The 25616-nt window shown below is 41.6% G+C and overlaps 1 protein-coding gene across 2 annotated transcripts in view; it reads left to right on the top strand.

The window, feature by feature from the left end:
- Positions 1 to 24393, top strand: part of plod2 (procollagen-lysine, 2-oxoglutarate 5-dioxygenase 2) — a 40547-nt gene extending 16154 nt beyond the window's left edge. The window contains exons 3-20 of one of the 2 annotated variants that reach the window (XM_049564910.1): positions 601 to 737; positions 4625 to 4788; positions 6989 to 7101; positions 7201 to 7264; positions 7605 to 7702; positions 8870 to 8971; positions 11001 to 11126; positions 11227 to 11348; positions 13570 to 13674; positions 14600 to 14725; positions 15513 to 15654; positions 16424 to 16486; positions 17764 to 17877; positions 18185 to 18250; positions 18458 to 18562; positions 20998 to 21144; positions 21360 to 21485; positions 23584 to 24393. In XM_049564910.1, coding sequence (XP_049420867.1) covers positions 601 to 737; positions 4625 to 4788; positions 6989 to 7101; positions 7201 to 7264; positions 7605 to 7702; positions 8870 to 8971; positions 11001 to 11126; positions 11227 to 11348; positions 13570 to 13674; positions 14600 to 14725; positions 15513 to 15654; positions 16424 to 16486; positions 17764 to 17877; positions 18185 to 18250; positions 18458 to 18562; positions 20998 to 21144; positions 21360 to 21485; positions 23584 to 23739 — 2076 coding nt within the window. In that variant the 3' untranslated portion in view covers positions 23740 to 24393. The remainder of the gene's footprint in view (positions 1 to 600; positions 738 to 4624; positions 4789 to 6988; positions 7102 to 7200; positions 7265 to 7604; positions 7703 to 8869; positions 8972 to 11000; positions 11127 to 11226; positions 11349 to 13569; positions 13675 to 14599; positions 14726 to 15512; positions 15655 to 16423; positions 16487 to 17763; positions 17878 to 18184; positions 18251 to 18457; positions 18563 to 20997; positions 21145 to 21359; positions 21486 to 23583) is intronic. The other variant, XM_049564911.1, reaches the window with a different exon arrangement.
- Positions 24394 to 25616: the final 1223 nt, after the last annotated feature.

The raw sequence follows: 25616 nt of genomic DNA, 5'->3' as shown, positions 1-25616 counted from the left end.
ACTAGCTAATGTCTGTGAAGAACTGTATTGCCTCCAGCTAAGCCCCACACACTGAAAAATGTCATACTGTACTGTATGACACTGTACTACATTAAAGTAAACATACCAATTATAATATCTTCTACTTCAAACAATATATCCCCCTAAATCCTCCAGACTAGACCTTTAACTCGGCCCACTTGGATTCCAGTATAAGGCTGCCTTGCCTCATGCTCTTATCTACATCTCGCCACACATCTGCATACTTTATTTTCATTCACAGTTGTTTAGTAACCAGTGAGATTGTGTCTTGTTTAGTGAAATATGTTTTGGCAGCACTTACACACAGGAGCTTAAACAAATCTTCCACTCAAGTTACCACTGAGGGTTAGTGGACCCTCTCACTCTGCCTTACTCCAGGAAAGTTCTTGGAAATGTCTTACATATTAGAAAGTGAGAATTTCTCTCCCATTGGCAGAATTACTACCCGGTCTTGAAAAAATTGAGTGACGGCCTTTAGAGGTTTGGTTATTTTTACAGTGCTGCTAGGCTGCCTTCTGGTGAAGTCTGGTGTCAAGCCAGCTCATGTTGGGCTCTACAACTTCATCTGTTTTGTCTCAGGTGCTGGGAATGGGAGAAGCGTGGAAGGGTGGTGACGTGGGTCGCTCTATCGGCGGAGGGCAAAAAGTCAGACTACTGAAGGAGGCCATGGAGGCTCTGGCTGACCAGGAGGATCTCATTGTCCTTTCCGTGGACAGGTATGTTGACAAACAGACATTTTTAGCTTTTTTGTATTGTTTGCTATTCATGTTTTATTTGCTCACTAGTGTTACTTTTCTTCGAGGTTGAGCTCTGACATGAAATAAAACAACGCCATATAAAACATTCCCATAACAGGAGCGGAACCTTTAATCACTGTGTAGATCTATGAATTAGAAATTAAACTAATTTTCACAATCACAGACTATAATGAATGCTTTGAAAGTGATGCCTCCTCCGTGAGAGGGGTTCCTGCCCATTCATGTAGCTCTTAACCGCCCTCCGCTCATTCATGTTAAGGCATTATTACAGAGCGTCGGCAAGTATACGAGGAGAGTAATTTTCACGTGCAGGTAGCTGAATGATGAGTTTTCAGAGCCGATGGAAAGTTTTACTGAGTTAATGTGAGTGGTTTAGAATAATAACAGCTTTGCAGGCCATATTTCCTCAAATGGAGCAGAAGATGATGATACTTAGTGCACCATGTCACATGAATAATGCAAGCTATAATTGCTGTGCGAAGTTGTCACACCCTTCAAACAGGAAGTAAATTGCATCTGTGCTTCAGACATTCAAATGCATTTTATGTATTTTAAAATTTTAATCCTGTTGGACCACCTTGCCAGGGTTGACAGTGTCTGGTTCAGTCACAGCCTTACTTTTTGTCCCATTTATGTAATTCACTTACTGAGTGGAAATTTATTCACTGTGTTGTTGAGCTCTGAGCGTGGGCTGAAATTCGCATAATGAAAAGAATGATTGCATGCAATTCAAAAGCCATATACCTTGAACAGAGACTTCAATTGCCAGTCACAGCCAGAACATTTTCAGTTGCTCTGTGCACATTTGCAATTGGTAGGAATTTGTCATGGATGTAGTAAGGACTTTTGGGCTTTTAAAATGGAAAATGTAACCAGTTAGGGAGGTTTCTGTATTTTCAAACACCATACCTTTGTAATTCCAGTATAAAAAGGTGGTGGTTTCCACTTTAGAGTTTGTGAGGTATGCTTTCTCTCACTGGTGCACAACACTTTCAGATATGTTTGCCAGTTTGGTGGGTGTGACGAGGGTTAAAGCCACTAATTCATGGTTGAAACCCAGTGGAATGGGGACAGTCAGTATACAAACACACAGCTGAGTCCATTGTCCATCATTAAATATGTACTGAAACATAAGCTTTAAGTGCTCTCTATTAATTACTTAAATCTCCAGTGAGGAACTTTTGTCTCCCCTCTCTGGCAGTGAGAGTATTTACACAAACTAGGTGAGCTTGCTGTATCTTCCAGCCTTCAGGAGCACTCTTTCAAGGGCACGTGTCTGGAGCATCCGATTCAGACACTTTCCTTGGATGCTTCTTAGAATTTATCATAGCTCCCATCTAGGGATGTCAGTTTTGTTTAACTTTGCTCTCAATGGCCTGACATCCATAACCAATAAGTATCCGGTTAATTTTCATGAAAAAACGCGAAGTTACATGAAATACAAGAGGCTTTTCCTTTTGGTATATTCTTTGTTGACTCAGTGTGAGCATTAGCATATCATTTCAAAGCACTTTCCATTTAGAGGTGGTGTGATTTTAATGTTTTGTGTTTTAAATGTATTGCCGGGTATGCTGACGGACAACTGACTAGCTACATTAACATTTGAAAACATAGTGCACACTGCCCACCCTCCGATCTCCACTGGTTAGCTTACTTTTGTCTTGGCTGTTCTGCAGTGCACACCACCTAAGTTTGGTGGGAGTTAGGTTAGCTAGCACCTAGTCTGAGTGGGCGGAAGTTTGCTGCATAGATCAGCCTCTCATTGGGCGGAACGAGCCACCCGCTGAAGTCCCACCCTACCACCTCTGGTTGTGTAGCAGTTTTCAAGTGCACCGTTGCTGTGGCACCGCCAAGAATGATTGTGATTGGCTGATAGAAATAAAAAAAAGCCGGGGCGTTTTTTTTTCTCCAATCTTAAAGTGAGAGTCGGCGCAGCCAGACCTTTCTTTTCTTGAGAAAGGTCTGTTGAGCGAGACTAGCTAGCGCCTCAACTCATTTACTATTACTGCTGGTAACGTAGCCCCTGTGAGTAAGCGGCTTCATTTTGAGAGGCAAGACCCCTTTAGCAATGTTAACTATGTTAGCAGCACTAGACATGTTGTAACTGGCAACAGTGCTAACAGAGCTTACAGTGAGACGTATACTCACTGGGATGATCTGAGGGGTGACAAGAGGGTGGGCACAATCTTTTTACAGCAATGGTGTTGGGTCAGGATGGCGTTACTAGTGGCAAGGACGGTGGATAAACTGAGATGGCCCACTTTAGATTTATTTCCTGGAGTACAGATTAAGATTGTTCCCTTAGTCCCATAGTCACTTACGTAGATATTGGACCCATTGTGTACAAGCCAGAACCCTTCTAGACATTCTGACACTGAAATGGCGTTTTTTCCCAGACACACAAATCAGGAGAAAATTAACTTTGTTGGAATCATGTCTCTGTTTTAGCAACATACTCTCGCGAGCTCTGGCAACAATTGACATGATCTTACCCTTGATTGATATCAGACATTAAGCTAGCAGATAATGAGGAAAAAACTTGAAATTTGTACAGCATATAGTGTTGTAATGTTTGGAATCTGATTTAATTTATACACAAGTATCTTTGCTAGCTATAATCACCAAATGAGCAGTGCAGAGCGGCCAAGGCTTACCAGTGGAAACCAGTTGGTGGGATGCATGTAAATGCAGCAAGCAGGCTGTCTGTTTCGCTCCAGACCTGGGTGGTGCACTGTGTAGTTAAGGAGGAGCAGGAGAATTAATCTATATCTGCCCTGCGAGCTATTGATAGAATTCCACTGGTAAGTCGAGTGTAGATGAGTCCTCTAATTAAATGGGTTTCGAATACCAAGAGCGATCTTAGTGTTAAGATAACCTCTAAAACCAAGTCCAAAGCAAATATTGCAGTCACAGTAACAGTTAGTTCTGTTGTAGGAGTAAAGAAATGAAGCAATCTCCGATGATAACAAAGTCATCACCCACAAAGAGAATGTGACACAGTTCTTTCCCCCAGGCCATGTTAGTCTTATTTTTTTTAATAATTAACTTTAAACATGGTCATGAATGTTTTGTATCCTCTTTATACTGCAGCAGTGACTATGATTGATGAGTTAACAATGGACAGAGGGTTCTTGTATGGACATGTGTCGGCCAGATGTGGATACAGTAGGGCTTACAGGCTTTCTCACCTACACTAGACTTCTCTTCCTCTCATCACATGCCTGACCGAGGTGGTTCAGGATGTCTTTTCCATTTCCTGCCACTTTATATAAATTAAGTGTATAATGTGCAAGATTTTTTTTTTTTTTGGTTGGTCAGTTTTAGACTACTGTGTATAGAGCACAGACACAAGCACAGAACCAAAGTCATTTCCAGAAGAGGTTGTTTTATAGTCAGTGACTGTGTGGAAATGGTGTCACCAAGATGAATCAGCTCTTTTACTGTTATGACTTCACACCTCTAAATACAATTGCCTGAAACATTAGGAGTTTCCACAGCCTAAAAATTCTGCCCTTTGAATTACAACATGCGTTTAAACAAGTCACCACAAGGCCTATTTAAAGGGTTAGGCGCTTTTTCCTCCGTCTGTCACAGAGCTCTGTGTGTGAATGTCTGTCAAAGCAGGACTCTTCTGGGAAAGACTTTCAGTAATAGTCGAGAAATGCTCGCCTATACGATGCTCACTCACAAAGAATGCTCACTGTTTACATTTAGATTCCTATCTGTCTCGAGCAAGTCATGTGTCAGATTCAAGATAAAATACCTTAAGAAAACTGCCAGGCTGTCCCTGAAGGGAGGAGCATGATACTGATCTGTTGTATTTAATTTTAAATCCTTTCTTTTAGCTATGATCTTATCTTTGCCGGAGGACCAGAGGAGATTCTCAGGAAGTTCCAGCAAGCCAATCACAAGGTGCTTTTTGCTGCAGAGGGACTGATATGGCCAGATAAGCGACTAGCTGACAAGTACCCCTCAATTCGCAGTGGCAAGCGCTACCTCAACTCTGGAGGTGGGTTCCAAAAATTCGAAATATGATCAAAATGTTTTGACCTGTTGAATCTTCTCTGTCACAGATAGCAAGATGCTATTTTAACACATTGCTTGGATAATGCAAAGTCCCTTAATTACTCAAGTATTCTGTAAAATAAAAGTAGATATTTAAGTGTCACGCTTACCATGGTGTATCCCTAACCCAACCCCAACCTCATGGTCAATCCTAACCCTAATACCCTTAACCCTACCCCGAGTAATTCTAACCTTAACTGATACCCATACACTCATCTGTACAGATTGATGCAATAAAATTAATTTCATCATATGAAGACAATATTAAGAATCCCACAAACTAGTTTTTAGAGAGTAATCTAGTTGTAAACACCTAACTTGAATGTGTGCACATGGGTTTGTACTTTAAACTATCAGCTGTCAAAGACTGAAGTCACGCAGGCCTTGGAATTCAGAAGGCTGAGCAGCAGTGCAGCCCCACTGTTGTTGGCTGAAGCTCAAGAAATGACAACAGACTGGAGTTAGTTCTAAAATATAAAACCACTAGACATTTATTATTATCTCTTGCAATAAAATGGAAGTTTATTTTCCCTGTAAACTGGCTCCTTGAGGAATTTCCTGTCCAAGTAGACAGGAGGTGACAGAAGCCCATTCATGTGAAAACTGAATACGAACTTTGTTCCTTTTCAGCCACTTTCTAAGCGGTCACCTTTCTTATTTTTGCATTGGCATGCAACTATATTACAAGTAAAAGATGTTTGCAGGCATAATAATATAAGGAGCTTTATACAAAATTCAGAGCAAGCAACTATTTGCTATGTAAAGACACAGTGGAGTATTTGTGTCCTGTGTCATATCGGTAGAAGCGTGGCACCCACCCTCCAATTTTCTCCCAGGTCAGCACCGTTAACTGTTGCCATTGTCAGCGGCGCTGTTTATAGAATTAGCACCGTTTGCTACTAACCACTGGCTCAGCTCTATGCTGAGCTCAATGTGCTGCACCCTGAATCAGACTCTGACTCACAGATCTTTTAAACAAATGAAACAGTGAAAGTAAGTCCTCATCCATAATCCATAGCCAGCTGAATCCTGCCAGTTGCTCAGGACATTGAATTACTGCTCTCCCTGTGGTCATCAGTCTGGTCTGACCTCCCATATTGGAGCCTAGCTGTCTCAGACAGATCACAGACTGTTTTTAGCATTCATTATCATTGACATGACATGTGGATTTGTCTTGGCCCCCAAAACGTGCCACAGTTTGTATAAAATTGCAGGTCTTGTTTATGTTCCTAGGGCTACCGCCCAAGTGACCATTTGGTAATGTTTTATAGCATCTGGTACCACGCAACATTGTCACAGAGACTACAGTATTACTGAAGTAAGCCTGGGACCGAAAACCAATGAGGGGGATTAGCAACAAGCGTGGCAAGAGCTGTAAATGAAAGTTTTCTTAACTCTTCAACAGTCGTGAACTTCTCAATGTATTGTGCGTGATAAGTCCTATTGTTCTGTGTTCCATGCTTTCTTGGCAACTTTGCAGTCAGAATATTGTACAGTGTTTTCCAGCAGATCAAGAAAAATCTTTGATTTTTTGGGTCAAAAAGGCATGCACTTCCCAGCACTCTTTAAAACCATCATTTTGTGGATAAGCTACCGACAATATGATTTGCATAAACTGTCATGATTTCCTTTTAACTTTTTCTCGCTCCTGCCATTTAGATTATGTCACGTCTACCCGCCGACTTGTTTACAGTGTCTACAGCTTTTTTTAAAATGATGGGATGCATACTGCAGCACACCAGCGACATCACCAAACCCTGCAATCTGTCACTGTGGTCAGTGTCCTTGAGCAAAATCAGAAAAAAAGAGTAGACAGGGTAAAACTAGAGGAAAGACTGCCATGAGAATGTACATTTAGAGAGGCTGTGATTTTTGCACACACTGCTTGGAGACAGTTAAAACGTACAGCTTCCTTACTGCCCATGATTGCACTCCTTTCTATCCCCAGACTGTGGGAAAAGAGAGTCCCTGCCAATTACTTGTGTGCTTGGGGTTAGTGCCAAAAATCGCACTTAGTGTAAGGCATTCCAGCTGTATACTGTAATTGTCACCAACAGTCTGCCAGTTGTATATGACCTTGTAAACCTCCCTCAACCCTATACTTTACCGTTGGGTGCGTATTTCACACTGTTTATTACTTGCAGGTATAATCGGCTACGCCCCATACGTCAACAGAGTTGTTTCACAGTGGAATCTCCATGACAACGATGATGACCAGCTCTTCTACACAAAAATATACTTGGATCCTTTACAGCGAGTGAGTACCTTATGTCAATGCCAATGATTAATGTGAAAATATATCCCTTTCAAACACATCATGGATGACTAAGATACTTTATGTTTTCACGTCTTTCAGCAAACTCTCAATATGACTTTGGACCACAAGTGCCAGATTTTCCAGAACCTAAATGGGGCTGTTGGTGAGACATCACAGAAACTAAATTCCATAATTCAATTCACTGCTAATCTGTGTAATTTTGTCAAATATTTTAAACTCAGTTATTTAAAACACCAGGTTCATGCTGACTCGCAAATGAAAAAAAAAATGAAAACTAGGGCATTAAATAACTTTTGCTGCACCAACTTGAACCAACACCGTACCGTTTTGCTCCCACACTCTGTGAGCGATTGCATACTTTCAGAGAACTTGTAGGCTTGGCACTTTACCCAGTAAGTTATAAACCTTCACAGCTCTCGCCCATGTGGTAAGTCGATTTTCATAACCTGGCCTGAAATGTCTCTTGTTTCTCTTTTTGGCAGATGAAGTGCTCCTCAAGTTTGGAACAGACAGAGTCAGAGTTAGAAACACAGTGTACGACTCCCTGCCAGTGGTAGTCCATGGCAACGGAAACACCAAAGTGAGTAAGAAGTTACGCCCCCGGGGCACACCTCACATAGCGTACTTATGGCACAGCATAAACACTTTTAAGTTAATTATTGTCATCTTGTACACTTGCTCAGTTATTGAACTGTTCTTTTCCATTTTGCTGATGAGTTTCTGTTGGCTCATGTCATTTAGGTTCTTATCCAACTGACATTAATCACCAAATATTCATTTCAGTGCATAAATTCCCACACATTCAGGAAATATACATACTGTTCACTTGCCAGTAGTCCTGGCCGTAAAAATCAGCTCATTATTCAGTGGAGGACAGAGGTCTAGCCAAAACTGGGGTATATTTCTTTTGCCCGTGTGTCCCCCATTTTCTTTTCACTCTCTGTAAAATAGAGTGACAGGCTCAGCAAGCTGAAAAGCAGGATGTCCGTATGATACCATCATCATTCTGTGGAGTTCTTTTTCTTGCCTTTTTCCTTCCCCCCATCTCTTCACAAGTCCTGCTCCACCACCAGCCGCCTGTCTCTGGCCTTCCCTGGTAATGAACCAAACCCACCAAACTGTTGAGTCATTCTTCCCGGAGGCCTCAACATCTGGTGGAGAAGCTCTGCATGGTAGATCACAGAATCCTAGCAGTGTGGTTCCTGCCGGTAGAGCTGCCTGGTCGGACTCCTTACCATTAGTTCATTATTATTTTTTCCAGTTATTGTGCCAAGTTCAACCTGGCTACAAATATGTGATCTCAATGTTAATGTCTGCAATAAGGGATTCGTAAACAGCAGTGAACTGAAACTACTACGTTCCCCATAAACGTGAACTTTTTGTGCACACTAAATAAAGAGCAGACATAATTATGATTACAATACGTTGAAATTTATGAAGAGAACTGAGAAGAAAAGGGATAATTAAACCAGACAGTGAAGTCTCAATTTTACTTTAAGAAACATTTATGGCCCTATGGTCTTCAGTCTGACCTTAGTCTGAAATGATTCTGCTTACTCATCCTACCTGGTCATTTATTCCTATAATAAAGAAGTGAATTGGATATGCAGAGTCATATTTCAAAATAATCCAAACACATCACGGCGCTAAAAGGGAGCTCCACTGAGTCAGAGAAAGGCTTTTGCTTATACTGATATTAATCTTCTGTAACCTGGCATTCACCTGCTCTGAATTCTTTCCCTCGCAGATGTACTTGAACTACTTGGCCAACTATGTCCCTGATACATGGAACTATGAACACGGCTGTGCGCACTGTGATGACGATGTTGTGGACTTGTCTCAGTTAAAGGTAAGTGCTTCAAATGAAACAATCTCTCTTCTATTTCCTGTCCTCCTTTAGTCCATATTTAAAAGTGCTGCTGCGGAAAGTTTGTCATGAGCCACCTCCCTTTGGACACAAAGGATGACACAGCGCCTGGTCTTCCAGCGTCAACCATCCATCTATCAGTGACTGTCTAGACAGTAGGAGTGGAGCCCAGCTTTTCAGCAGATATGCAAGACTGTTGGTGCTGCACGCACTCTCTTTCCAGCAATAATAGGTTATGTGCCCGTTGGTCCTCTTGGACCCTTTTAAAAGAGCATAAGTGCCAGGGAAACTACTTGGGGAAGAGGAAGCACTGCACTGCTGTGGTGCAGGATATGGCTTCTGGGGTTTTCAGAAGGGCTCATTTAAAGGGGTGTCACTGTCGACCAGCCTGCCTTTTAGTGGGCTTCTCAGTATGGGTTATATCCACAAAAGTAAGTTATAGTGGTTACGCTGAAAATTTGTCACAGAGTTCAGCCAAGGCTGGCAATGTATAGACAGCAAGAATGGCAGGCTCTAGAAAATTTCTCTAGCTGTGTCTGTCAACAACGTTCCGCAACTTAACTTTGTCTTCATAGTCAAAGCACTGAAGCATACACAAGATCCCAATTCATATATTCTATTAATCTTTTTTTATCTACTTTGTTTCTGTAAATCAGTTTGGTACAGACCTGTTCAAAAGTGCAACAAAACCTGTCTTTGCAATTACAAAATATCTTTGCACTACACAAAAAGCCCAATGTCTGTGAAGTGTATTACTAATGAATCCTTTAACATTAACTGTAATTCTGTATGCTCCACAAATAAAAGTGCTTCAGTAGTTTACCTGGAGCCGATTCAATACAAACCCAGCTACATGAAAGGCATCTCTGTAAAAGCTGCTCTCAGTGACCTTCCATAATGAATGCCGAAAAATGCTGCTTCTCAATAATAGGCAAGTCAGTGATATTTCATTCTACTGTGCCACTCTGTGTGTTTGGGACAGAGGTGTCTGTGAGATCAAGTCATGTGGAAACACTGGTCATACTGTGTCCAGGCCTTTCTTGTGGGGTAAATCCAGGTCACTTACTGTCTAGATTGGTTCTTTGTGTACTTCGTTTCTGGGAATAAGCTCAGGCTTTGCAAAGATACTGCGAGTGTTACACTACTACCCTACACCGAGCTCCCTAGATCTCGTCACTTCCTAGTTTTGTCTCTTGTTTTCAAAAGAAAGTCTTTGTTGTTTCTGTCGGTTTTAATAGATGCTTTGGTTATTCTTTTCCCTGCCCTTTTTGCCACTCCTTTCCTTTCCTTTCACTGTCTGTCCGTTGTATGTCCGTAACAATTTAAGCTCAGATTGGCAAGATGCTCGAGTCCCCCCTTCTTGTGCCTGCAACGCAGTCATTGCGGAACTTGCAAATTAGACGGTTCGGTTCGGATCCCTTTTCATCCCTGGGCCAGACCTTTGCTGTGAACTGGTCATTGGAAGATGAGGAGTCCAGACTGAGCTGTGTGGGCTGGAGCAGAGTGTCATGGGAAAATGTTTCCTCCTTTCTTCTCAGTGCCTTTTCTCTATATATCTTCTTTGCCCGAACTGTCTGAACCATCATTTTGTACAGTACATTTTGGGCTGTCTTCTAAAAAGAGTTATACGTGGCAATGTGGGTTAGAAGTTAGAATGTCCTGTAAAGCAGAGCATACCTAGTTGGATGTCCACTGCCCCCATCTGTAGAACTTTACATATTTTTTGGCAAGAATATGCTAATCATAAATGTCAAAAGTAAAAATATATTGCTTAAATTTAACACAGACCTCTGCAATGAATAAAAGCCATCACATCATATAACAAAGAGCAATGAAGTGACAATAAAGCAAAAGGAACGCTGTCATGGACACCATCTGTTGAAGCTTCACTATTTGCTTAGGTCTAAAGTGAAATGTCACATCATCCTTGATTTATGTTAAACAGTGGTCCGTGACTAAAACCTGCTCTGTGTATAATAGTACTAATTTGTCTCCTCTCTAATCTAAACAGGAGTATCCCAGTGTGTTGGTTGGAGTATTCATTGAGCAGCCAACTCCATTCCTCCCTGAATTCTTCCAGCGACTTCTCACCCTGGATTATCCCAAAGATAAACTAAATGTTTTCATCCACAATAATGTGAGTTTATGCAGCTGTTCGTTGGCTATCTTCTAGAGCTCTACCACACATGGCTCCTTCTATGTGGCTCCTAATCCATTAATATTGGCTCCCTGCTCAGGAGGTTTACCACGAGAAGCACATCCAGAAGTTCTGGGAAGAGAACAGGAATGCGTTCAACAGTTTCAAGGTTGTGGGTCCAGAAGAAAATTTGAGCCAAGGAGAGGCCAGGAACATGGGCATGTATGTCTCTAAATCTGTCATCTCTCAGAACGTGTGGTTTGAGGAATAAAATTGATTCAACTAGATGATGATGTCTTTGGCCTTGATTGATCCTAAACTAAAGGAGAACTTGCACGTTAAAGAGGAACACCACCTAAATTAAGAGATCTGATATGTTATTTCCATGGCCTTGGAAAGTTCAATCTATATTTGCAAACATTAGCTACTCTCTCTCAAATAAGTCTCAAACTTGTGATGTAATCAAGTGTAAAGCCTTGAGCTGCTCCATTGACAATGAATGGGATTTTGTGAAACCAGTTAATGCTTGTTTTCTTTTTTACATCATAATGAGCTTTTTCTGTTGCAGTGTTTTCAGTTCTGAAACAGCAAATGTACCAATATACTGAGAATAATCCCCCGGGTGCTCTCATACCACTTTTCCACCAACTTGGAACAGTTCTGTTCCGGTTCCCGCGTCTTATTTTGAACTGAGTATTTCAACCAAAAATAAACTGGTTCAGAAGCCGAAAAGTTGGTTCTCAGCTGGAACCAGAAAATAGCAGGTTTTCCTTCATCTAAATTGTGAACTATGACAACATCAGTGGGCGTCATGTTCTGCAGGTTGGAAAGAGAGGATAGAGAAGGCAACTATGGAGAAGTCAAGTGAGAAATTGTCAGAAGAGAAAGAGCGTGCAGTGGTTGCATTGGTAGTTGCCCCATGCTCAGGTAAAACCAACTGTAATAACAGAACAAACATAATCAATGTAATTGCTATTGCTGCTTACTTCTGTTGTGCATTGTGCAACGGCCTCTGTTAAGGACACACTCTTGATTACAGTGGTTCCTCTTAAAACTGATGGAAACACAGGTTGATTCATTAGACAGCCCCAAGGGTCCAAGAATCCTGCACAGAAGAGGTTCAAGAACCAGAGCTAGTTTGGTAGAAAAGAGCTATCAGTGTCATGTATAACATCTTTCCCAATTCATTGTCTATAAGGCAGTTCCAGACTTTATACCCAGTGATATCACAAATTTGAGTTTTAGCACTCTAGCTTTTGAATTTGGGAGCTGTCCATGTTAATGAATATTTTTGACTGTGTTAGACCATAGGAATAACGTGAATTCTTAACATGGATGTAGTTCCCCTTTAGAGGATCTGTATGCCACATTCAGAGCACTAAATTAGCAGCAAACCACTTTTGCATTGTGAATATATAGTAAAGTAATGGCATCCTGAGCAGAGAATGAAGTCATGCTACATCTGTGTGTGTTGTAATCTAAGCTTATCTGTTCTTTGTTGTGGTAGACAGTCCGTGTTAGTGCATGTGAGTGCCTGTATGTGTAGCCCCCACTGGCTAGCTAATTGCCGCCATCTTGCACTGAGCTTATACGGTGGTTATCGCTAGTATTGGAACAGCAGCGGCATGGGAATGTAGCACCCACCCTCCATTTCTACCCTGGTTAACACCATTAGCTCTGTCATTACTGTTATCATTGTTTAGCGCTATTTATAGTTAGCACTGTTAGCTGCTAGCCGCCGCCTCAGCTGCATCCATGTTGGATGCACTACTTAAACACCCTGAATTTTGACCCTTTAAATTACATTTAAACCTCTAGATGGTGATAGCATGTATTTAATAAAACAGTCCTCTTATGCTGCAGAACAGGTGTTCGTTTCAAACTAAAAGATTCACTGCATATATATGTAGTGAGTTTGCAATATTGTCAGCTCAATAGTTATCTCTCTAGACTTTAGATAATGTGTCCTTTCTTGGCTAGAGAGCACAGTAGAAAATGTGTGGCTTGTGTGATGTATTGCACAGCAGCCAAAAAGGTGCAGTATTTCTCCTTGAGTCCTCCGATATGGGCCCTTTCTCTTTCATTGCTCAGTGTTAAATAATAGCCTGTTGTCATGGGGATAATTCAATCTGTGAGGCCTCATCACAGAGATCCTATCAAAAACACAGTATGCCTAAAAGCATTGGTCAGGACAGCCCTGTAATGAAGAAGTCTAAGGTTTATTAGCAGTCTCTAATCTTCCTTAAATCACATTATCCACTGGAGGCTTAAAGATAGTCAGTGAGAGTCTGACTCTGCAATTGAAAATGACATCTTATACTTAGGAGCTGATAAATTTCAACTTGCGACTGTGATTACTTTCAAGTATTTCATTGACTGTAATCAGCCCCAGATTGAATAATCACTACTCTCTACGTCATGTCTGTGCTTTTGATTTCATTAGGGATCTTTGCCGTAAGGATGCCACATGCGACTACTACTTCAGCATGGATTCAGATGTGATGCTCACCAACAGACAGACACTGAAGCTCCTCATCGAGCAGAACAGGTAATCATATGGTAGCTGGACTAACAACCACGCTGGAACACATTCAGGGAGCCTCCCTGGTTGTTGTTGTGATCGTCGAACCATTGAAAGTGGCAAAACCACAGGAACATTACAGCCGGGTGAATGACAGTTTAAAAATAAGCCGCCCTGGCTTCCTGTTTTTTGCCTGGCCACACGGAAACAGTGAAACGGTCTACTACGCTAACCCCGAAATGCCACTTTGCATTATACAAAAAACAAACATGCAAACCCTTGTTCCCTTCTGCAGCTCTTGATTCTGAAGAAACCTCCCTATAAACTGGATGTCGCTGTGGCAGTGGCATGGCATTGTGACCTGTTGGAAGCATGCAATCTATAAACCCCTTTCTAGGATATTTAAAGACAGCATGAGAATTCTCTCCAGGGACTGAAGTAAAGGGAGGAAAATTCCAATCTATCTCAGCCATGAGAACTTTGCATTAGTATACCATAGTGCATCCATCTGCATCCCTATCAACCATCGCTGTGATTTATGGCTCAATTATTTTAAGTCTGCCCAGTTTATTTCATAGAAAAAAAATCCCTTTCATTGTGGTTTTGGTTTGTACGACTAAAAGAGCTGCAGTGGAACAAACCCTGTGTTACTGTATTTCATACAAATTCAAAGAAATCGACTAGATTCAGGGGGAAAAAAAGCCTGCTGCAGCAAGCCACTACACTCAATCCAGTCGAGCATGATTTACGGCTCTGGTTTGCATTATGCACTTCGACGATCTGTTAGTGACTTGGCACTGATCATATCTTTCCACAGAGGTTGATCGCCTCGATGCAGCACCGCTACGAGACCCAGTGCATTAGGTGGTTGGCTGTCTGTAAGATGTCACAGATTTTTTATCTACTCTGACAGAATTACCATCTCTCCACTCTGCCTTCTGCTTCCCTACAGAAAAATAATTGGTCCCCTTGTCACTCGTCACGGCAAGCTGTGGTCCAACTTCTGGGGAGCCTTGAGTCTGGATGGTTATTACGCCCGCTCTGAAGATTATATCGACATTGTGCAGAGAAAGCGTGTGTAAGTCACAAGTACAATGAGGGTACACACGCACACAGCAACAGCCCTGCATTTTTATGGTCCACACAATAAATCTTGCCTTATTGTGCCGAAACAGTTCTCATCCATGTTAAGCCATGCCGTCATTACGAGCTACATGCTAGAATACACATATGAACAGTCGTTAGAGTCACAATCAACCTGTGCAGTAATTTAGCACTGAGTGTCAGAGCCTGCAGCTGTAGTCGAATTCACTTCTTCTCTCTCGCTTTTTATGTGTTTAAAAATAAGATGAAATGGCGCCCAGATGGCGCAAAGGAATAAACATTCACCCACCACAGTAGAAACCCAGATTTAATCACCCGCCAAACTATGGGGAGGAAGACAGTGAGGGATTAGGTCCTTGTAGCTGCACAAGCAACTCCTACTGGTTGGTTAGTGTGAGTGGGCAGAGAAGGTTGGGATCTGGGGATAAACCTCTAAGACAAAGATGGTAGGGCAAGTGGAATTGGTCATCACAAAGTGGGAGTAAAAGGGGTACAGTCAAGGAAAAAAACACCTAAAAGTATTTTTAAATGTACTGCTATGTACCTGTAACTCGACAGACAAAATATTATGATAACGTATTTTCTTAGTCTTGACGTGCTGCCTTATTTCGCCATATAGCTCCCCAACAACACACCTGTAGTCATGGCTGTAGTCATGGCTGGCATGAGGATTGTAATGAAAAAATCTCAAGCACTCCAAGAATGCAAATTTACCCAGTTACTGTAAAATGAGCACTTTGTCTCTGTCTTGTTGTTTCTAGGGGTGTGTGGAACATTCCTTTCATGGCACATATATACCTTGTCAAGGGCAGTGCTTTGAGGAATGAACTGAAAGAGAGGAACTACTTTGTGCTGGAGAAACTAGACCCAGATATGGCTTTTTGTAGAAATGCCAGAGAAATGGTAAGAACTCTTAGCCGCCATCTTGAGGGATTCATGTCTCAGTACTGTAAACATAGTGTGAAGTAGTAGTCTGCACTGTAGCGTCTATGAAAACATAACTTTATTAGGGCATAACCACTGTAAGGATATTTATATTTGAATATTTTTTTTAAGATTCAGTACTGCTAGTTTAGAATCTCTTAACCCTGACAAAGTCAACAGCTCAACGGAAACCAAAGACTGGCAAGTATAAGCGGTTTTAAATGTCTGTCTGTCATCAAGGCATGAACCTTTGTTTACGGTTGCTCTATAGTGCATTAAGGTTCTCTCCTCCACTTGTATCCCATAATCCCTCACTTTCTCTTGCCCTCGTTGTTACATGACCACAGACAGTGCAACCGGTTGCAATGCCTGGCTGGCTAGCTGACAAAAGTTTGTCTTGTCTGTGTGATGTGTTTTTCTTTCCACTTATAAACTGTCCACCCAGCTGTGTTTTATACCACTGACATGTCACCTATGCTCTGACCTAAACAACTACCATGCCTGATCCAAACATGGTGTACTTTCGGACTGCTTGGCTTTTTTCCCCCGGCATGCATTCCTCCCGTGTTAACCCACGAAAAACATCAGCTTCAGAGGGAACCTTGCTCCTTTCTCATGCAGGCGCATTTCCTCTCCTCCTGAGTTGCTATGTATGTGACATATACATATTTCAACTGTCACTCTGTCTCTTACTCTGAAACAGTAATCTATGTTATGATATTTACATCATGCTTCTCCTTTATTTTAGACCAGTCACAGAGAAAAAGACTCCCCCTCTCCAGAAGCCTTCCATATGCTCAGGCCCCCGAAGGTTTCCATTTGTTTTGATTGTTCTGTTTTCTGAAACATCCATTTCCAATGGGTTAGCGCTCAGAAGCCGTTTCATAGCAGACTCTTTTTCACATGAAAAAGACCTGATTTGATTGAGGATTTTTTGGCCCTGCTGAGTTAAATTCGGTAAATGTGTAGTAAAGCAAAGACACATTTTTGTTTCTCCACTGGAATTGAGCATTGTCAATCACTATTTCAGATTGGGCGATTACATATTCAAACATGTAAAAAGATTTACTATTGAGCTGCTGCCTATATCCTTACAGAAAAGATCAGGATGTCTGGCAGCTCTTTGGAAATTGATGTTGATCTCTTTGCTTGAGTTCAGGTCCAAAAACAGATATTTGTCTAAGGTAGAGAGAGAAAGACCTGTTTTCTGTCCTGTTTTTATGATGCCTTCCAAGAGGAGATCAAGGAGGAGAAAGAAGGTTGGAGAGTCAGTTCACATGCAAGTCCCCTGTCCTGATGCTTTACCCCACACCGCCAAACCTTCCAGGAAACATATGTAACCAGCTGCTCCCTCTAAACACACCGACTGATCTCAGACTAGGCTCCAATAATATTTCCTTTCACTCATGTAAACCATCTGGACTAAATCACAGCTTTCACAAGATGATTTTGTACATTAGCAATTTGGACACTTGCACCAGCATATTGCAAAACCCTGTCTAATTCATCATTTCTTTTTCTTTTCAAAGCCTAGTCTGATAGTGAGTCCAAATCTACCCCTACACGGCGCCCTCCCCGTGCTTCACTGTAGATAGAGTATCGTTCCTGGAATTGCTTTGTCCCAAGCTGCCCAGCACCCCTCTGTCCCTGTTCTCCCACTCCTCTCACCTCACTGCCCCACCCTGTCCTGTTCCCCAACCCACCAACACCCTGCAGCCCCGCCACCACCCACCCATAAATAATCTTAGATTATTTATCTGTCTCTTTTGGTTCTATCTAAGTTAAAGCTACTTGATTTCAGTGTGTTAAAGCACACTGAAATCACATTTTATTTTCATTTTGGGGCAAATGAAGCTTTAAAGTAGTTTGCCATGAGTAACTGTTGGTTTTTATGCCGGTGCTAACCATCGATGAGTGTTCAAGTCATAAACAGTTACCATAATTATAACCTGCAGAGTATTTATATGCATGAATTATGTTTATGTAGATATGGATCTGTTAGAAATCCTGCCTGTGAGACATTAAAGTGACTCCAACTTTTTGTGAAACTGACTGAACTTCTTTTTTCCCCCCCCCTGTTTGCTGCAGGGAGTCTTCATGTACATAACAAACCGTCACGACTTTGGGAGGCTCATTTCCACAGCCAATTATAACATTTCTCATTATAACAATGACTTGTGGCAGATATTTGAAAACCCTGTGGTAAGTCATTATGTTTTCTCCGTATTCTTCATACACAAAGAAAGCCATTTTTTCTGAATAGCTGAGATAAACGCGCAGGCATCTGTAAAGGTTATTAGCCATAATGGAAGGATTACAGATGTGAGACGATTCTGAAGTAATGACTTCAGCGTGATAAGACTCCTGACTGATAAGGCTTTGTGATTTACTACTGTATTTGGCACGCTGGGACCTGCCCTGTGGGAGAGGGGATTAGCTCTGTGAGGTATGTAGGTCAGCTAACAGTCCACAAAAATGAAAACTAATCCGCAACTCTTTCTCCTCGCAGGACTGGAAGGAGAAGTACATCCACAAAAACTACACTCAGATTTTCACTGAGAACTACTTGGAGGAGGTTTGTATTTATTCTGCGAGTATATCTGCATGTGCTGGAGATACAGACTGAGAGACAGTGAAAGACAATGACATAACGTCGGACAGAAATCCCACACATCTGCTTTTAACATCTCTGGGTATTATATTTCAGTCACAGCTGCTAAAGGTGAAGGTGTGACTCAAGTCTGTTCTCCGTGGTCTCATTGCTCATGTCTGTGTATTGCAGCCTTGTCCAGATGTGTTCTGGTTCCCAGTCCTCACAGAGAAGGCCTGTGATGAAATAGTTGAGGAGATGGAGCACTATGGTTCATGGTCCGGAGGCAAACATGAGGTCAGTACTGTTAACTAAGGTTCACTGAACACAGAGCTGTAGTCAACACACAGCAGGCACATACTTTTTTTCTGTGGTAATGTTCACACGTCCTTGTGAGGGAGACAATATATTATGGCTAAAAATACTTGTCCTTTTCATCACCTTTTACTTTTTTTTTTCATCCATAAAATGTCAAAAAGTACAGGACAATTGCTATTAAAAACAAGACTAAGGGCCCTGTTTAAGCAATCTGTAGTGCGTGGTCTAAAGTGCATGATGCAAGTGTATTTAGGTCTTCCCCAACTCCACTTTTGCTAGTTAAATGATGCATAATCTAGGTGCAAAATAAGGTGCAAGGGGCAAAGGGGTAGTATTTTATTTTGAATTAATTCAATAAATCAGAGTATCATCATCTTTTCATTTTAAAAGCCAGGGCACCTACACCTAACATTGCTTTTTACAAGGTGTATTTGGCAAATTGAAGAAGCGAGTGGTTTTCTGCTGAGAGTAACGCAGTAAGAGCCGTCATGTCACTGCAGCAAATATTGCGGGACATTTAAGCAGTAGCATTAAAAACTTCAGTTATACACTTGCTAGAGGAAACAGAACTAGACATTTAACTAATGAAAAATCAATGAAGATATACTGCTTCTCAAGCGTAAATGTGCACAGCATCTCTCTTAATGTTGAGTCAGAGAGCAGCTCTGCTCTGCTCTCTGCTACGTTCACATTTTAGAGAATGTTATTAATATTCACCTCATTAATGATGAATTATTTCACCCACCTGCAAACCACCAGTGGCTCCCTGTGTGTTTAATAAGCAGGGTGCACGTGCATTTTGAACCCACCTATGTAGGCACATTTTACCATCTGAATAATGTGCCCTTTAAATAGCAGGAAAATACTGTTGTATTGACTTTAGGCTAGGTTTCTGCTGGTCAATGATGCATTTGATGTCTATCCATGGGCGCACAGAGGAGCACGAGCACATTTGCTACTTACACAGTGTGGACACTGGCCGTGAAAATGACAACTGCATCAGTCTGAAGCTAGCAATGACAATTCAACAGTACTGGACTGCACTTGTATGGCACCTTTCTAGTCTTCAGACCACTCAAAGCAGGTTTTTTCTTTTACCCATGCACACACATTTACACATTAGTGGCCAAGGCTACCATACAAGGGGCCGCCTACTACTCAGTACCCATTCATACACTCTCGGGAGCAATTTGGGGTTGAGTATGATGCCCAAGGATGCAGACTGGAGGAGCTGGGGATCAAACCACCAATCTTCCACTTCTTCTGAGCTACAGCCGCCCAGTTGTGCTGCGCTGTACTCCGCTTTGTGCCAGGTGTAAAACAGGGCCCTAAGACTCAACAGCCATTATCCCACTTAAATATGGTTATGCTGAGGCACAACGATGCTTTGAGTTAAAAGCTAATTTGTTAATTGCATTTGTTAAAGGCTAAAAAAAACAGGGCTACAAGAATCAGTTTATGAGATTGAAACAAGCTCACATAAACTCAATATTTTAGTATTAAATAACAATAGGTTGCCCATCTATTACTGAACACATCATTTGCAGCAATAGTTGCACACAGTTGGAGACACCAGGGCTCATTTTCTAACCTTCAGAAGAAGCCATTTGCTGTAATTTATTCAGTACACATTAAAAAACTTTCACAACTTTTAAATTGCCTGAGTAAGATAATTATCATAGTAAAGACAAAGCCTTCCACGTCTTGTTGTGGTTAAGTGTTCGTTGTAATTAATCCAGCACAGACACCAATAGAACGAAGTGGAAGGCAGGAAATAATCCCTCATGTTGCCTTGTAAACTTTATTGTAACAGCCTTGCCTTTGTTGTCTTTGATGCCTGGGTGAGCTGTTACTTTCAAGCTAACTTTCACGACCTTCAAGGGTCAAGGGGGTCGAATGTTAGCCAGATGTAGGGATTAGTGAGTGGACTATTCTTTTAAATGCCCAAAAATCCTGTTAGGACACGTACAATCTCACACACAGACACCACTGGTGTTGAGGGTACTTGTACACACATGCTTAATTTTATTACCATCCTGTCCAGGTCCATCATTTAAATATAACCACATAAATGGTTATGATATTGTGTTTAATGTTTATGGTGTCTATTCCATGTGGCCTGTTTTATGTAGTTTGAAATTGGTAATTAATGCGTGTAAAAGTTTGCCTGAGAGACTAAATGTGTACAGATTCTTTGACTAACTCTGTGTGGGGAAAAAGGCTGAGCTGGATGGGTCATTAAGCCTCATGCAGACAGACAACAGTACAGCCTGCGGTTTTAGAGACACACGCACACACAGGCACGTTGTCATCATCATCACCACTTTGTAATGGCACACATCGCGGATGGTGGGTCATTTGTTCCGTCGTTAATCACACTGCAGTATGCTTTACTTCCTCTCTTTTTTTCTCAGGACAAGCGGATCGCCGGCGGCTACGAGACGGTGCCGACGGACGACATTCATATGAAGCAAATCGGCTATGACAAAGAGTGGCTACACTTCATCCGAGAGTTCATATCGCCCGTCACATTAAAAGTTTTCTCTGGCTACTACACTAAGGTAAGTGTGACCTCATGGAGAAGTGAAAGAAAGATAAACAATGAACGCTGCCACTATTTGCCCAAAAGCTTAAACTGAAGAAAAAGTTTCCTCATGTCATGGACCCTGTTCTCACATGTGCAGCAATTAATAACAGCTGACAGGTTTTCCATCGGTTATGTTCAAAGGTACACTGACTGTCAGCTAACTTGATGGATTAATGTGCTTCATCACAGGGTTATGCTTTAATGAACTTTGTGGTAAAATACACGCCGGAGAGGCAAGCGTACCTGAGGCCCCATCACGACTCTTCCACCTTCACCATCAACATCGCCCTCAATAACAAAGACACAGACTTTCAGGTAAGGAGTTGTATTCAAAGAAAACTTCGCCCCAATGACCATTTTTATGTCAGTTACTCAGCCTGTGTTACACTGAATTCGGGAAGAAAACCTCAAATCCATCAATCCAAAAAAGGGAAACATTCAGGATAAATTCAAGTCATCAGGGTCCACGTTTAACAACAGCAAAAATAAACCGAAATTTCTGCTTACAAACTCCCCAACAACTCGTGCAATGTGACTCGAGTCTCATTTATCCAGCTGTATGTTCAGTGTTTTCCAAACACGTGCATTCTTGCCTGTGTTTGCATTTTCTAATATACATCTGCATAAACAGTCTCACGCATGGACAAGTAGCACACCTGGGCTGTTTATGCATAATTGATTTAAATCAGTGTTTCCCAACTGGTCCAGCCACGGTGTCCAGATTTCTCCTCATCATTAGTTCGAGGTCCACACAATTTAATACACTGAGCGTCATACTTGCGTTTGGACATGTTGTTGAGCTAGTTTGATGTCTTTGTAAAAGCTGTTGGTTAGTCCCTCACTCTACTGTAGAAAACGGCACTTCAAAATAAAAGCTCTGTGCTGATAATTCACTGTACTTCAAAGAAAGTTTGTTTTTTTAAACAAACTTGGCACGTTTGCGAGTTACTTGCAGTCCATTAGGAATGAGCCCACGACCAGCTTTTGAACCACGACCCACCAGTTTGGAAGCACTGATTTAAATATATAATTTTTGCAAAAAACGCATGTGTTTAGGAAGCACGAGGGATGTCCCGATCCGATCTCAGAGATCTGGATCAGTGCCAATCAAGGCATTTTTTAATGGAGAGAGTTCGGGGTATATTGAGCTGTATAGAGGATCCAACCCTTTGTTTAAATAAGCTATCACAAAGGTGCTTTTTCTCACAAAGCTTTCCTGCAGAGTCACACTAAGTGCAATAGTCTTCAACTCTCCGCTCTACTTTACTTTCCTCCTCTACTCAGCTGAGCTCCTCTGTGTGTGTAAGAGCAGGGGCTGAGCCCCGCCTGCGGCAAAGAACATGCCTTAACCAACAGCAAAAAAGCAGTATGACACTTTTATTTATATATATATATATTTTTTTTTTTTTTCTTAAACCAAAATTATGAGCACTCGCTTCATTTCAGCTCAGTGTGAAAGTCTCGTGTGATTATGGCATGGTGTTTATCCACAAGTGTAGAAGAGACAGACAGCGGTAAAGAACTGAAGACAATCTTGTCAACACGCCACTGCAAAGTGTGACAAAAGCTCCAGGAGCAAGTGTTACTTGTGATTTAACAATATCAGTGTAGCCTAATCCACACTAAAGATGCACAGACGGCGAAAATAAACTGAATAAAATACCATTCAATCAGGTAACTCAGGCAAAGGCTGCATCGAAGCAACCAACACTGGAGAAAAGGCTACTCTCTGAAGGGACAGAGACATTCCCTCGAGACAGCAGCAAGGCCAACAAGATTAAAGGAGGGGTTTGTTATTTAGATCTGTTTACTTGCTCTGTAAATAAACAAACAAATAAATACATAAACAAAGGCAGGGATTTTTTTCTTGATGCATTGCAGAGCTTTTCAATTGTCAAGCATACGCATTGGATCGGGTTTAGTAACTTTAATGTACTTGAAGTGTGCACTGTGCAGCTGTATTATCTAAGAAAACAGAAGTATTGAATGGGACTTGTTATCATGGGATACTCATTATAAAACGACTCAGATCAGGGGTAAAAAACTATCAGGACACCCCTACATATGACTGGATAAGTGAGACTCGGATTATACTGCACTAGTTGTATGAAAGTCTGTAAACAGAACGACATCAATTCATCAAGATGGTTTGCCTTTTTTGGATTCTTCGTTCACCTTGGAGGTATGCATGAAAAGAGTCATGAAAATGATCATTTGGGGTTTGAAGTACTCCTTTAAGGAGTTCAAGCATGCTGATATTAGAGTGTAATGCTTGATGGCATCTGGGTGTCATCCAGCTTGATTAAATGTGAGTGTTCTCACTTTAATCATCTTCCCTGTATTCTTGTTGACTCCATGACCCATTTCACAATCAATAGTGCAATTTTTTAATTCCTTCATTTCCTTGTATCAGGGCGGGGGCTGCCGTTTCCATCGGTACAACTGCTCCATAGAGTCACCGAGGAAAGGCTGGAGCTTCATGCACCCAGGACGACTGACTCACCTCCACGAAGGCCTGCCCACCACCAAAGGAACGCGCTACATCGCAGTGTCCTTCATCGACCCTTGAACTATCTGATCATACTGTTAGTCTTTTGACCATGCTTTGCTTTTTTTTTTGGTCATGTTTGTTTTGTTTCATTTGGCGTTTTGTGTCCCAGATGTTTTGCTGATGCAGTTCTATTTCAAAGCAAAAGCTTTAAAAGATTAAATGATTGCATTCAAGAAATCTCTGTCAAACAGAGTGTAAGGTGGAGAGGAAAGTGACAGAACTAATTCACACTTAAGATGTACAAATTAGAAAGAAAAATTTGCTAGCAGGGAACACAATGTGCCACACTCCCATTTCCATTGAAAACCAACATCCTACTTGGAATTACTGTACTGTACTGTAAGTTATCACCATATCATGATTTTCACAATACTGATTTCACATTGTCATGGTAACTGTTAGTATCACACACTGGTTTGCTAGCGATTAGATAAAGGATGCTAGCATGCAGATGGCCGTTTTGTATCATTTTTGTTTCAGGTAGAATGTCACTAAACGCCTATATACTGCCTCCAAATCTATGACTGGTGCTCATCAACACTCCACGTTTCTACATTCCAGATTTAACTCCATATTTGGACGGTGTTTTCTACCCTGAAACGATTCAGATTTTCAAATCAAGTTAGATACGTGCCCAGTGAAAAATAAGTCTATTTTTTTTTTTTTTTTTTTCACACCAGAAAAACAAGACAGCAGAATTCAATATGAATTCTGTTTGAATGAAGTTCAATATTCTGTTTTACTTGAAAGGTTTTTCGTCCTTTGCTTTTGGAAAATGGCAACATTCATTTGTTTTTCTGAAGACATTTCTGCAATATTTTTCTGAGAGATGTGTGTGAATGAATTTTGAAACTCAGAAAGTTGTTTAACTTATTGTCAAAACTTAATAAAAGTCTTTATAAAAAAATTAAATCTGTTCTTTGTTATCTGCATCATAAAAAAAAGTGATTTTGCATTCAAAGCATGCAGCGGCCTTTCTACAAACTCAGCATACGGTAATTTCAGATATTCAAGGAATTCAGTCCTCTGTGTCGATTCTTTTGGCAAAAGCAAAGCAGTGTCTGGAAGAGATCACTCCCCACCGCAGACAGCCCTCCATTGTGTTATCACTGCATCAGTTCATCATAGACTGTCAAGTTGTTCTCCACGGAACACGTCACATGTAGAAACAATCAGGCCTGGTCTGGACCGGAGTACTGCTCTGCGGCGGGGAGCAGCACTGAAGTGTTTGGGGTGTGGTGTGATGATGTACATCGGTGCAAATGTAGTTCAGTTTACCTTAGGGGCTCAGTGTAAACATGTTCACATAACCCTGTGACAGTGCGCCAGATGGGAATTGTAAGGGCTGATGACAGAGCAGAAGGGGAGAGTATGGAAGGTGGAGCCTACAGAAAACCTGTCATCCTTTGGAGAGGCGCATCGGTGCTCTTTTATTTATCTCTCACTACCATTTCAATCCACCAGCTAGACTGAAAAACTAAAACAAACTATGGTGTACTGGAGATGGACAAACAAGAGAACGGTGGCCCATTGCAAACCATTAACAGTGTGCCACCTAGAGACAAAATACAATCTTAAACTTAAATCAGTAGTTCACTCATGACATCATCTAAGGACTCACCTTCCTACCAAATCTCATTACTTTTTAGCACCCACACCCTCTGAAGACTCACCCCTCCCGAGGCCTGTGTTTTTATTTACCCGGCAAGGACTACTCCCTGACCAGGCGCACGTTTGTGCTCCCTGTGAAGCCCGGTTGAAGGCTGAATGTCTGAATAGCTGCTGTGAGGCAGCGAGGAGAGGGGAAGAGAAGAGGGAGATTTAGGTCAGCATGGGGGAAAGGCTCTCTCCTACTCAAAGAGCCCTTTGTGGCCATCATTTCCCCCGGTCTGCCC

The sequence above is a fragment of the Epinephelus fuscoguttatus genome, linkage group LG21 (assembly GCF_011397635.1).
Source record: "Epinephelus fuscoguttatus linkage group LG21, E.fuscoguttatus.final_Chr_v1".
Classification (NCBI taxonomy): domain Eukaryota; kingdom Metazoa; phylum Chordata; class Actinopteri; order Perciformes; family Serranidae; genus Epinephelus; species Epinephelus fuscoguttatus.
This window is presented reverse-complemented; position numbering and strand designations above follow the sequence as displayed.